The sequence below is a fragment of the Lepidochelys olivacea genome (genome assembly GCF_965140295.1).
Source record: "Lepidochelys olivacea isolate rLepOli2 genome assembly, chromosome: 1".
Classification (NCBI taxonomy): Eukaryota; Metazoa; Chordata; order Testudines; family Cheloniidae; genus Lepidochelys; species Lepidochelys olivacea.
The window spans coordinates 107,312,476-107,325,986 of NC_140411.1; the positions used below are offsets into that span (position 1 = coordinate 107,312,476).

Sequence of the window (13,511 nt, forward strand, 5' to 3'; positions counted from 1 at the left end):
TTTTATACTTAATGATTAAGACTCTGTAATTGCTTCCTGCTCTGTTTTACCCAACTTTAATTTGGCTGTTTTATGCATATGATGATGTCACCACTGTTTTTTCTCAGCTGTCTTTCTCCCCATATTGTATGACATATGTTACTGAGTGTAGCCAAGCAGTGGAGGAGTCATCTTTCTCACTGACACCAGTTGAAAACACCTTTAAAGAAAAACTAAAGGGGAGAGAGAGACAGAGAGGGAGGAAATAATATTTCTTAGAGATAATTTGTCACATTAGGTTACCATGAGGAAAAATAGGGTTCAGTGAGTAGAAATGGTAACTCTTCTTTATATGCCAGTTTACTGGGGATGAACAGGACTTGCTACTGTACTGGTGCAGTGTAAAAATAGATGAAAGTGAACTATGGTGTGAACAAAAATATGAAGAACATCACAGAAATAGATGTTGAATGGCCTTTGCACAGCAGAGGTAGATAAAGGTTATAACAAACTGTTTACTGACCATGTACACTTAATATAATTAAGAGGTCGGTTGAACAAGAGCTCACCTAGTAAGTGCCTTCTCAGTAATGTGACTCATAAGCTATCATACAGTACCACAGCACTGTCCAGTTATTGCTCCACTACTTTTCAGGAATATTCCCATCCTCTTCGTAATCTACATTCTACCATTAGTTAAGGCTTTTTCATTTTCATTTCTACACTTTTTTCCACAGTTTGCATCTGTTCAATGCAATTAACACATGTGCCCCTAGCAAAAAAAAGCACCATGTTTTACTGAATGGAATATATTGTGTAGGGGGAACGGAACAGGTTATGGAAACACAAATGAGCTGAAGAATTTTGCATTTTTTGGTGCTTTTTTGTATTTGCACAGATCATTTTAGGATCCTCAGTCCCAGTAATAGTAAAACACTATCAAACGAAATACTCTTGCAAAATATTTGAGCTTTTACATCTTAACAAATGCATTTTAAGCTGCTTAAGCAGTAGGGTTTCCTTCGCCCCCCTCCCCCGCAGAATTTCACAAACCATAAAATGTGAATTAAAAAATATTCCATACTTAAGTAGCAGTGATTAAATGCTCTTATAATGGAAAAAATTATCAAGGGATATTTCAAAGCTAGAAAGTAGGTAACTAAACTTTATTTGCTAAGAGAACATTTCCTATAGTTTTCCTTCATTTCCCAGCTACACAGCAAACATCTCTAAAGTGCACTTCCCAAGTGTAGTTAGAGAATAGGAAGGAATGTAAAATGTTTAAAAACAGCCCTTATTAACTTTTCCTTCCATTGATTCTATTGTAAACTCTAAAAAGCCTTTTTATAAAGCAAATACTCATACACTCAGCGGGTAAAATGTTCACACACACACAAAAAAAAAGCAATGGAAAAGGCAATCAGATTACTCTTCTTTCCCTTGATTACTGATAGCCTGGTGTGTTCTTTGCTGTTTCATCGCATACTTATGAAAATGGTTGACCTATTTATTAAAAAACCCATGTTCTTCAGCTGTGCTAACACATCACGTGGCATCCTTAATAACTCTAATACCTTTCAGCAACACGCAGCTTGTTAGAAAAGCAATGGATTCAAGACTGAACACACGGCAGGTACTGTTGGTGCTCAAATGCTCCTACTGGAGCTGTGTCAGAACAAAAAGGCTTCTTTTTTTCCTGAATCCCTTCGCTCCTGGACACTCTGAACCTTTGCTGGGTATGTGACTGCCGTGGAACTGAAAACGTAATTCACAACGAATGCCGATCCTTTACCTCCAGTAGGAGGAAGGCCTCCCAACTATTCAACTCGCTGAGCTTAACTGGTCTCCCATACGCTATCTAGAAAGGCTGCTCCTGTTCAACTGACCAGCGAGCAAAGGACTGGACTTCTTCTTTCAAACGGGAAGTGGAGCAACAGTTTGTTATGGATTCCCATACCTAAACATTTGTTACCCGTCCGATCCCGCCTTGTAAGGAGAGCACTTGTTTGTTCAGCTAAAAGGAACCCCCCTCATGCTCCGGGTGGGCTTGCTCAGTCAGCTGGTTTGTGCAACAGTGGCAGAGGGACACCAGAATAATGTGTACCCCGTTCATTGTGATTACACAGACAGAAGCAAGTGGATGTTGTCTGCTTAAGGGAGATGGGAGAGGGGGAAGGAAGAATGTTTTCCATGGTGGAAAGGACAGTTAGGTTGGTGGTGGGGGTATGTGTGTGGTTTTTTTTGTAATTTTTTGTGTGTTTTTTGTTGTTGTTTTTTTTTAATTTGTTTTTGTTGGTTTTTTTTTTTTTTTGTTATGCCATGGAATCACAGCAGTCATTCCTCTAGTAGAAACTGACAGGACATAAAAGACAGAACTATCAGATGAACATACACAATGAATAGAAATATATCGACAGTGAAAAGACTTAAGTTTAGCTTTGAGAAACCGTCCCAAAAATAAAATCCTGTATTAACAAGTGCAAAAAACAAACAAAAAAAGAAACTCCAAACATTAAAACACAGTGTATAAAATGGTGTGAGAAATTTAAGTCACCATATAGCCTTTTAGTCAATAAAAAGCTTGTGTTCATGTGTCCTTGTTTGGATTGTTGCCCATCCTTTTAATTTTACCCAGAAGGCCTTTCAAGAAGTGAATTGAGGGTAAAAGCACCCAGTCTCTGTTATATTTGACTGTAGTACACATGGGCCTGTTGTGTGTCTATCGTTTGACATGTATCCTTTCTTTTATTCCTCGTTAGTTGAATTATCTTCCAAAGTTGTTATGCCTCCAAAGCCCAGTCCTGTTGAGTTCTGTGCTGCTGAGACTGTAAGTACTGTATGCAAGAGAATTAATACAAGAACACACAGTTTAAGTCTGCTGTTACACAGTCTTGATGCTGATGAAACTGTGAGCGATGTCCTGTGACACATCGATGAGTCACTTGTTTTTATAGTCCCTTTGGATTGATTATCTGGTAATAGTCCCCATCTGACATCACAGCATTCTGGTTCTGCATTGGTTGGATAATTTTCATAGAGCCCTGTAGGATAAATACAACAGAAAATTAATTTCATTAAAACAGACTGAATGGCAGAAGTTGGTAGTTCTCAGAAATGAACTTCTCTAGATGAAGCTGTCCCAGGTCTGAGCGTAAGTTCGGGGCTCATGTAGTTCTTGCCTTCCTGGGTCATTAGAGTTGTTGAGGTAATACTTTTAGTCTATCAAAGGGGAGAATCAAAGAACTAGCAGCCAAACAATATTTTCATAAAAGTATGGAATTGAGTGTCATTCTGGAAAAATGTGGGTTACAGTGAAAAAGCAATAACTCAAGTATACCAGTCAGAATAACCTAACATTTAAAGTCCCTTCCTTGGGGTACTGATAAATCTATTCCTAAGGATGGGTTTGTGTTAATGAGGGAGTTCTCAAACTTTGGACCCCCTTTCCACAAAACATTAATTCTATAAACCATTTTGAAAGTTCTTATTGAACAATGAACGTGTCCTAATAATATCACGGTGAGTGGGAAGGTAGACATTAAAGGCCAAATCTTCAGCTGGTGTAAACTGGTGAGTAACACTTCACCACAAAACTTTCTAAACCCATCAGCTTTCAATTGTTCCCCATCCACTTTCAGATCCTACCCCAACAAGATCCTCTGATTCGGTTCTTCTTTTCTTAACACTGCCGAAAGGGAAACAAAAAAAGAACATAGTCACTGGATCTCCTGAAATTTCTTGCTAGATAACTAGGCCTTCACTTTGAACTGGTCTGGACTAATCAATTTGACATAATTTGTGTATTTTGGAATAATTATTTCTAACATTATTATAGATTAGATCAGAAATGTCATAGTGTGCTATTTACTTCCCACAAATCTGCTTTACCGAAGAGTCAAGAGAACACAGTTCAGAGTTGGCATTACAAGTCCAAGAATGTCTAATGAATGATCAGAGATCTTTTCTTGATTTAAAATCATGTTGTAATAAAACATTTCGTTCAGCATTATATCAGCAATTCACACACATGACAGCTTGAGGTATTGCTAGAAATTAACTTACCAGTAATGAAGTATTAGGATCAGGCCCTTCTGAAGGGCTAAACAACTGTTATTGTTTATAGATTAAACTATCTTCTAGAAAAATGTTTGTTTTATCTAAAAAATACTGCCAATTACACAGCGTCCCTCGGAAACTAGCAGATAGACGTGTAGGCGTATCTTAATGTGCTCAGGCCCAAACTTTATACTGTTGGCATTTCATTAACTCCTTGTACAGAAGAAATTAGCACAGCATAACATAAGATAAAACCTAGCCCTTTCAGCCAATATTTCTATGGTATAGATATGCTACTAAACAGAAGAGTTTACTCAATGCACTGGTAAATATAAATTAAATCTGAGGTGGCATATTTTATATTCACATCCAAGTAAACAGTGCGATAGTGTGTTATGTTAAAAAGCGGGTCTGCATTTATCTGTGTTTTTAAAGCTTCTTTGAACTCTTTGGAAACTAGAATAGGCTCTTGGCTTTCCTGTAGTGCTCCCACTCAGGATTTGCTCCATAAGTGTTCAGCAGTCCACTTCTCTAGTTGCCTAAAATGTGGAGTCAGGTGCTTACCTATGGTTACCCGGATTTGAAAATTTTGCATTCTTACCTTTATCAGCACCACTCATGTTTAATGTTTTCTTAAGATACTCTGCTGTGGAAACACGTCAGTATTTTTTCTTGCCTATACTAAGAAACAGTCTCATTTTTAACTTTAGGTATTCTGTGATCATTCTATGGCATACATAAGTTAACATTGATAAAAAATCTTTGGTAACTGTACTTCTATAAAGAAAATACCTTAAAATGGAGGAAATTATGAAAACAGCTCTGTACCTGCAGTAGCTCAAACTATTAGCTGTAATTGAAGAGACACAGAATATTGTTCATGCTTTGATCCCACTGCTGCTTGTTTACCGTTCCAACTATATTTCCTGACTTTCTTGTTTTTGGAAAACACAGACTTCCTTTGAAACCAAAGGCCATTTATACAAGTTAGCCATCAAAAAGATATTTAAATACTTCATGAACACTACAAGTACATTGGTAGAAGCAACTCCATAAGTGGCATTGGTTTTTTTTCCCTAACAATTAAAATTCTTCTCTTCCTCAATTCAGCAATTTAACTTAGTCTCTGCATGTACAGTGACATATTTAATAATTTATTAATTCCAGAATTACATCTAAATTGAATAACAATTAAATTTTCTATACTATTTAGATAATCTAGCCACCAACTTTCCCAGCGAAAACAATGAAAGATCACTACAGATTTTTTGACCCTAAGTATCACTTTTGGTTTCGTGTAGCTAAATTACCATAGCCATACTCTCTACAAATTCTAAAGTTTATACACATTTGAATCACCATGACACCTGTCAGACTGGCCGCATTTGAAACTGTAAAACTGAACAGAAAAAAGATATTTCCCTTATTCATCACTGCATTTTATATCTGTACCAAGAGAAGCCTTATGGAATCCAATATGTGCTTCCATTTTTTGACACAACCTCCCTGGGTGCACAGCTTCCTCTCTGCCTTTGTCACTTACATACATAGTTCCTTACCCCATCCCTCGCTCTATCTGCCTTTGGAGTTTTGCCCCCATTCCCACTTTCAGGGGCCTCCCAAAGTTCACCAGCAGGAGTTTTAGTCTGAGGAAACTGCTACGGTTCACTAATTTTCAACATAATACCGGCCTCTCCGCACCTGCAATTCCTGAAAAGGTACATCTGAAAGCAAACTCTTAGCTATAACCACATCATTTTCCACAAACAAATGGCACATGATAGACTTCAGCATTGCACATATATCTGTAGGGAATATAACTAACTATAGCTGAGGTCAGCATTAAGGATGGATATTTTAATGTGATTAGGTTAATGGAGATTTTAGTGTGATTAAATTAAATGTGTTCAGTTTTAACTGAGTCAAGTTAAAAAGGAATTATAAGCTACTACACTTTACAAAGAAAGAGCTACGGGGAGACAAACAAGAGGTATAAAATGCGTTCACATACAGAATTTGAAGTCATTTGGGACAATGTTCCCTCAATTCCTTTCAGTAGGAGTTGTGGGTGCAGATCATCTCTCATGATTTGGTCCTCACAATTTTACTTGTATATATTTTTGAAAGCCAAAGGTTTTGAAAATCAGATTTTTTTTCAATAAAGTTTTTTCTGTCTAACCACAAACTGTGTTTTCTTCAGAACTTCTAATCCCAATCTGAGGGACAGACAAAACCTGCTCTGCCTAAAGAAGGTACGCCCAAAAATAAGAGGTAACTGCAGGACCAGGTGGAGTAAGTCAGGAATGTAGCCTGAGCAATTTTGCTGTGAAGCACAGGGCAAATAATGGCTCCAGGAGTGAAACATCCAAAGGTGACATCACTGCATCAGACAATGCCAGCACTCAGAGTAACATTTCCCCTTTCAGAGCAATTAATTCTGGTAAATATAGGTAGGTAAAGTAGAGAACTAGACATACCTCTTTCTTTACAATGCACTTGGACATCTTTATAGAGAAAGGTCTGAACTAAAACACCAAAACTTTTGATCTAAACTTTGTGACCTTCGGCCCTAATTCCATGTCTTAAGCAAACAAACTAATTATTCTCAGAAAATGAGATGTTTATTGCCTGCAGCTTTGTTAAGCACATATAAGGCCTGATTCTTCTACATTTATGCCAGTGAACATCCACTCACGCAAGTATTCTGACCGCAGGAGGACTACTCACAGAAATGCTCACTGCTGTGAGAAAGGGTTGCACAATCTGAGTTCTTAGTGAAAAAGTAACAGATTCAAGAATATATGGAAAGGATTCAGGAAAACATTAAAAAACAGCATCTAATAAACTACAGCAACAGTTTGGACTTTAAGAGTCCCCTGTCACACTGCACCTAAATAAACTTCCACCATACAGTGTCACTGCAGGATGATACATGAACTGGTATTTAAATTAAATTTCTGTGGATAGTATTTGTACTATCAAGCATGTCCACTGGCCCAAATGGACAGAAAAGAATAATCTGCAATCTGTGGCTCAGATAACCCGTCACAATGGGTAGAATTAGATATCTAGAATGTACGCCTCTATCTTTTTAGCCTGGTGATGGCTATACTAGCATTTTCTTAAAATGGAATGAGAGAGAATGGAAAAGATTTTAAGCGCTTGCTTAAATTCGGTCTGGAAGTCAGCTTTCCTTGATCTTATCCAGATGGTCTTCTACATTTCCCGATTGCTGTGTCTGCGATACACTAATGCTTCTGTCTGGATATACATTTTATAATCTGAACTATACAAAATGTAATAAAATGAAATGTAAACCAAATCTTTTTTTAAAACAAAGTTAGTCTTCCTTCAGACAGATTATTTTTAAACCAATGAAGAAGTTGTTTTCCTGTTTTAAGAACTAATTTGCCTTTCAAGATTCCATTCAAACTACAAGCTTGATGAAGTTTTGTTTGTTTGTTTTTTAATTTGCCAATGGATCGAGGAGTCTGGCAGGCTGTTTCAGGCAGTTGTCCCTGGGACATTTTTCCTTTGTGTGTGTGTGCTGGGAGAAGGGAATGAACACACTGTTATTCTATGCAATACTTACACCATTTTTATAAAAAAACATATCAGGCCAGATTCTTTGATGGGGTAAATCAGTGTGGCACTACAGTCATGGAGCTTCAGTGATTCATAACAGCTAAAGGTCTGTCCCCAAAAGCTATGTCATAAACTAATTTTTACTTTCCTTTTTGGTGCGCCTTGTGCTGAGAAAAGAGGAGGAGGAATACATAGCCTGCTTCTAACCCAAATCAGGCTAGAACACAATCATTGGTAAAAGGTATTTAGCATTGGGGAGTGTATTGTAGAAAGGGTAAATGTGATACACATTTGAAAAAACAACTTACATACTGTAATATTGCTGTGCAGTTTCTGGACATCACAGAAGCCCACATCCTAACTTACTATGATTCGAGAAAAGTGAGTTTACAACCAGAAATGATATTCTTAAGAAAGGGAAAATGCCAGATGGATGGTGTAAAAGCTTTATGATACCTATTTTGTAACATAAAGGAAACATTACTCCCTGTGCTAATTATTGTCCAGTGAAGCTGACATCACATGCTATGAAAGTATGGGAGAAGATTACTGAAAAGTATCTGTGTTGAACGGTTGAAATTTGGAAGTGTCAGTATGGATTCAGGACAAGACGAAGCATGAACGATGACATGTTTGCATTATGAATGCTCATGGATAAGTTCAGAGAAAGGAGATGGCAACTGGGCATGGTCTTTGAGGACCTTGAGAAAGTGTACGATCATGTACCAAGAGAACAAGTTTGATGGAGTTTGTGACTGAGAGATGTGCCAGAAGGCTGTATCCATCTTATCCAGGATATATATGATGGAGTGACTACTTTAGTCAAAACTAAATGGGGCTACACTACAGAATTTTCAGTACATGTTGGCCTGATTAGGGGGTCAGAATTCAGCCCCTTTTAATTTGCAGTTGTTTTGGGTGCGATAAGTGAAAATATATGAAGGGAGCTGCCTAGGAACATGCTGTTTGCTGATGACTTAGTAATATGCATAGAAGATTTTGAGACCCTGCAAGCCAGTTTTGAACAACGGTAACACAGTTTTGAGTGGGCTGGACTTAGAGTGAACATTGGTAAGTCTGAGGCTATGATAACTGAGGGAGGAGGACTCACCCTAAAGGATATCACAGGCAGAGAACTTAAAAGAGTGAAAGAATTTAAATACCTAGGATTAATGGTTGCTGATGATGCTGCCCTCCTGGCATCATACTAAAGCTGTTTGGTGCAAATGGTGCGAGCTGCCCCCAGTTCTCTCTGACAAAAAGATGCCAGTAAAGGTAAAAGGTAGAATGTATGTATAAAGCTGTAATTTGACCCATCTTACTGTATAGAACAGAAACTTGACCAGCCACAAGAAAGGAAATCAGTGGCAATGAAGTTGTTGAGATAGTCAAATGGTTGGACACGCCATGATGGGAAACAACATGAGGTTGTAAGGGGCCTAATTTGGGTTGCTTCAGTTGAAGACAAGTTGAGAGAGGCTAGGCTAGGCTACATGGGTATAGACCTAGCTATTGGAGACTGGAGAGCTATACTGGTAGGATGGCTCTTGCAATTACTATGGATGGAAGACAACCAGAGGGGAGGCCAAAGACTTGATACATAGATCAGATATCAGCAGACTTTAGAGCAATTGGATGAGGCTGCCTGTGATGGGGTGCACTCAGGATGGGGAAGGGTTAACTCCTCACTGTGGGCTGAGGACACCAGGCCCCCATGTCCCTTCTGGGCATTCTCGAGATGTAGCACCAGTATAAGTGGGAGCAGCCAGCTCAGTTGGGGCTAGTTGCTGGAGAGGAAGGATGCATGGTGCAGGCTCCAGCTCAGGAGCTGGAGACACTAAGACTCAAGCAGGTACCCAGGAACCTGAGGAGGCCACTCGGAGGTCGCCACTATCAGGGTCCTGAGCTGAGAACTGGTGGAACAAGGAGGGGCCAAGTCTCCCTACCATGGCTGCCCCCCTCTGGGAGGCGGCCCAACCCGATTAACTCCAGCCCCTAAGCCTAACTGCCCTGCAGACAAGAGCAAACCTATTAATTCTGGCCACTAGGCCTGACTGCCCTGTGTGGCAGAGTGTTACTATTGACTCTGGAAGCTAGGCCTTACTACCCTGTGAGGCAGAGTGTTGGTATTGGATCTGGCCATTAGGCATCACTGCCCTGGGCACCCAGGTATTGTTATTGACTTTGGCTACTAGGCCCCATTGCCCTGGGAGTCAGGGTGTTGCTAGTGGTAGGCCTTACTGCCCGGGGAGCCAGACTACTGGACCACTTTCTGGAGTGTGATTTGTCTTGTGTACCCGAAGTTTCACCTCCCTTAAAAACTACTTGCTTACAAAAATCAGACATAGAAATATAAAAGTGTCACAGCCACACTGTTACTGACAAATTGCTGACTTTCTCATTTTGTCTGTATGAAATTTTAATTTGTACTAAATTCGCTAGTGCTTTTTATGTATCTGTTGTAAAATTAGGCAAATATCTAGATGAGTTGATGTACCCCCTGCAAGACCTCTGTTTACCCCCAGAGGTACATGTACCCCTGGTTGAGAACCAATGCTTTGGGGGACACAGAAGTATGTGTCATTGGCAGTCCATGTAATTTAAAGAAAGCTTTAAATTGCTCTAAATGATGCTGGAGGACTAGCACAATATTCAGCCAGGGTAGGGCCGAAAGAGTACAAAGGGCGCCTTGCACCTCCACCGCTGAACTTTTCTGTATGATTCTCAGTCACAAGTGAAGATCTAACCCATTAGATTTTAGAACTCAAAATGCGACCACTTTTTTAAGAACACGGAGAAGCAGTTTAAATACGTACAGCCAGATATTCTAGCAATAGAATGATTCGGAAAGTGTTACGGGTAAGAGTTGCTAGTGCCTCTTTTCTTCCCATCTGACCCTTCCAAGGAAATACCTGTCCTTAATTCCCTGCAGTGCTTTGCTCACTGGAACATTATACTCTGGAAAAGTAAGGGGAATCCCTATATTATAGATAACGCACAAAGTTGCTTTTCAGGCAGGTTTAGATACATAATATTTATTCCTTCCTGTTTAAAACCAGTAAACCACCGGGCTTGTCTTACAGTGTGGAGATGTCTCCTTTTCCCCACTAGGTGTCTCCCCTACTCTATCAAAAGTCACAGTTTATGGATAGTGTCAGAGGGGTAGCCGTGTTAGTCTGGATCTGTAAAAGCGGCAGAGTCCTGTGGCACCTTATAGACTAACAGACGTATTGGAGCATAAGCTTTCATGGGTGAATACCCACTTCGTCGGATGGATGTAGTGGAAATTTCCAGAGGCAGGTATAAATATGCAAGCAAGAATCAGGCTAGGGATAATGAGGTTAGTTCAATCAGGGAGGATGAGGCCCTCTTCTAGCAGTTGAGGAGGATACTAATGGTTAAAACCTTGTATAGCAATCACAGTTCACAGTATTTTGAGTAAAAAAAGCCCTCTGTATCCTCTTATCTAGGCACAGTTACAAAGCAGCATGTAACATTAATATTTTTATCTCGGGCTATGTGCTGCATTCAATATCAGATAAAAACAGTAACCACCAATACACCTTTTCAGCTTTGTTGGCTTCTGCAATAATACAATGAAACATCTTTCTGCAGGAGTCAATCAGTCCATCTTTCCATTTGCCCTAAATCTCTAATGGAACCTGGAGAAAACAACCTGTTACCATGGAAAGGAAGAAGAGAAACCTTGATTGTGAAACTATTGCTCCTGAAACCTCATTAAAGAAAAACAGGGGCTCTGGAGGGCTGTCATTTCTCATAGAGAAGGTCACCCCATAAACACAGGGATTCCTTTCTTCTCCAGACAAGCTTTGGTGTAATTCAATCAGCTCCATAGCCAGTCAAAGTCCTGCCCCACCCGAGGGCAAGCAAATCTCCAAAAATCTCCCATTAGCAAAATTAGATTCAGTTTCAGCTGGATCTCGATAAAAGTAAAAGTCAAAATCTTGCAAAAGAACCTGCCGACTCTCTCCCTGCAGGATATTGTCATAGTTAGGCACAGCAGAGTTACTCAAGCTAACGGTGCCTTGGTTTGAGAGAGTGAAGGCTTGTTGCAGAGCACTGTCCTTAAGAAATTCTTGATTATGAAACTTGCTCCCTTCCTTACTTTAGTGTGTCAGAGCCCATTTGCCTGGATCTTAAGAAAGCTTTGTGGTGGCCATGTATTTTGGGCTGGCTTGGGAAGGGGTCAGACCAAGGGATGTGATGGACAAATGAGGAGATGGAAATTTGTCTCTAAAGTGATTTTGTGGGGTGGATTGGCAGGATGCGGCACGTCTTTGTATACCGGAGTTTTATCTTTGTGCATATCTGAACTTTTTGTAAGGAGAGTTCCATGTTATGCATAAACACTTTTAAAATATGAATAAATAGTGTAAATAAAGTCTCTTTCTGCAGCCCCTAGCTTCCCCCATCTCGAGAAAATAATTCTTATTTAACTACCTCATACACACATTGGAAGTGTTCCTATTTGTAAACTGCGTTGAAGGTAAGAGAGTATTATTATCCTCCTTCATTGATGGCTACGAATCTGCAGTTCAACTTACATTCCATTCTGTCATCTCTCCCATGTGGGATAGGAATTTCTGGATTCTGTGGGGTAAAACTAGTCATTTTGCCAGAGGTTAGCAAACGACTTAGTATCAACATCCACAAAATAATAAGATATACCAGGGGAGTCCTCATGAACACTATGATCTGCCTCTCTGATTTTACAAATCAACTCAATGGTGGAAAAGCAGTGTGTCCTAGTAACATTCTAGGAGTCAGGACTCTCAGATTCTATTCTCAACTATACCACTGAGTCATCATGTGGCCCAAGGCCAGTCATATAGGACTAAATTCTCAAGGGCAGCTTCTAATTTAGGGTGCGTCAAAATTTGAGGGCCCAATGTTAAACACCTAGAACCTGATATTTATAGGTCATGAGCACCTGCATCTTCCACTGACTTTAAATTACAATTTGGGTGCTCAGTGCCTTCGGAAATCAGGCTGTGGGCTTCTAAAGTTAGCAGCCAATGAAGTGAGGTACCCAAAAGAGAAGTGGCTTTTGAGAAGTGGCTTGAGCCATTATATTTTTAAAATTCATCTCCCATGATGGAAATCCAAATACAACAGTATTTTGCCACTGTCCTACCACATTACAGTATGAAATTAAGTCTACAGCGAACAGAACTGTTTTAAGTAACTGAATCCCAGTTGTCCAAAACATCTGGTTAATCAAACATTGTTTAATGTAACCCAAGGATTGGGTATGTCTTCCCCAAGGCCAAATGGCACATTTTCATTGCAATCCAGGTTCCCAAAAGCTGGGACAAAGCCAGTGATGTTGCATCAATTGGCTTCCCCAGGGCACAACAACAGATATTCAGAGTGCTAAGCTCGGAGGATCCAGAGCACATACTATTCCCATAGAGCTGTCTGGCATGGAGAAAGCTGTCTGATGGAATATTTTAAACTATGATCCAAACTTGGAGAACCCAGAGTACAGTCTTTGAGTGGCAGCTGACGGGGCACCATCCTGGCTAACAATCAAGAATGCAGGGGAGCAACTTGGAGGTCTGCACTCCGGGCCTGAAGAACCTAGCTTCCTTTGAGGTTTCAACTCACTGATTATCTGAAGGTTTGGGACATTCTGTGTCAGTAATTGAGTTTCATTGTGAAAAATGAGTGAAGAACAAGAAGTACACTATTTTAACCCTCAAGGTGCGTTCCTAAAGAAATAGTGCCATGGGTAATATTTTATCATTAAAAATATTGGGGGAACAGTACTTGCTAAAGTAACAGAAGCCTAGGAGAGCCAGACTGGGGAGATCTGCATAGGGAGTAGCAGCTCTATGACACGCTCTCCACCAGTGCCCACTGAAGCCCCT

At 39.8% G+C, this 13,511-nt stretch overlaps 1 protein-coding gene across 1 annotated transcript in view; it reads right to left on the reverse strand.

The window, feature by feature from the left end:
• Positions 1 to 2,527: 2,527 nt before the first annotated feature.
• Positions 2,528 to 13,511, reverse strand: part of NALF1 (NALCN channel auxiliary factor 1) — a 788,290-nt gene continuing 777,306 nt past the window's right edge. Inside the window, exon 3 of the mRNA XM_084625314.1 lies at positions 2,528 to 3,020. Coding sequence (XP_084481440.1) covers positions 2,725 to 3,020 — 296 coding nt within the window. The 3' untranslated portion in view covers positions 2,528 to 2,724. The remainder of the gene's footprint in view (positions 3,021 to 13,511) is intronic.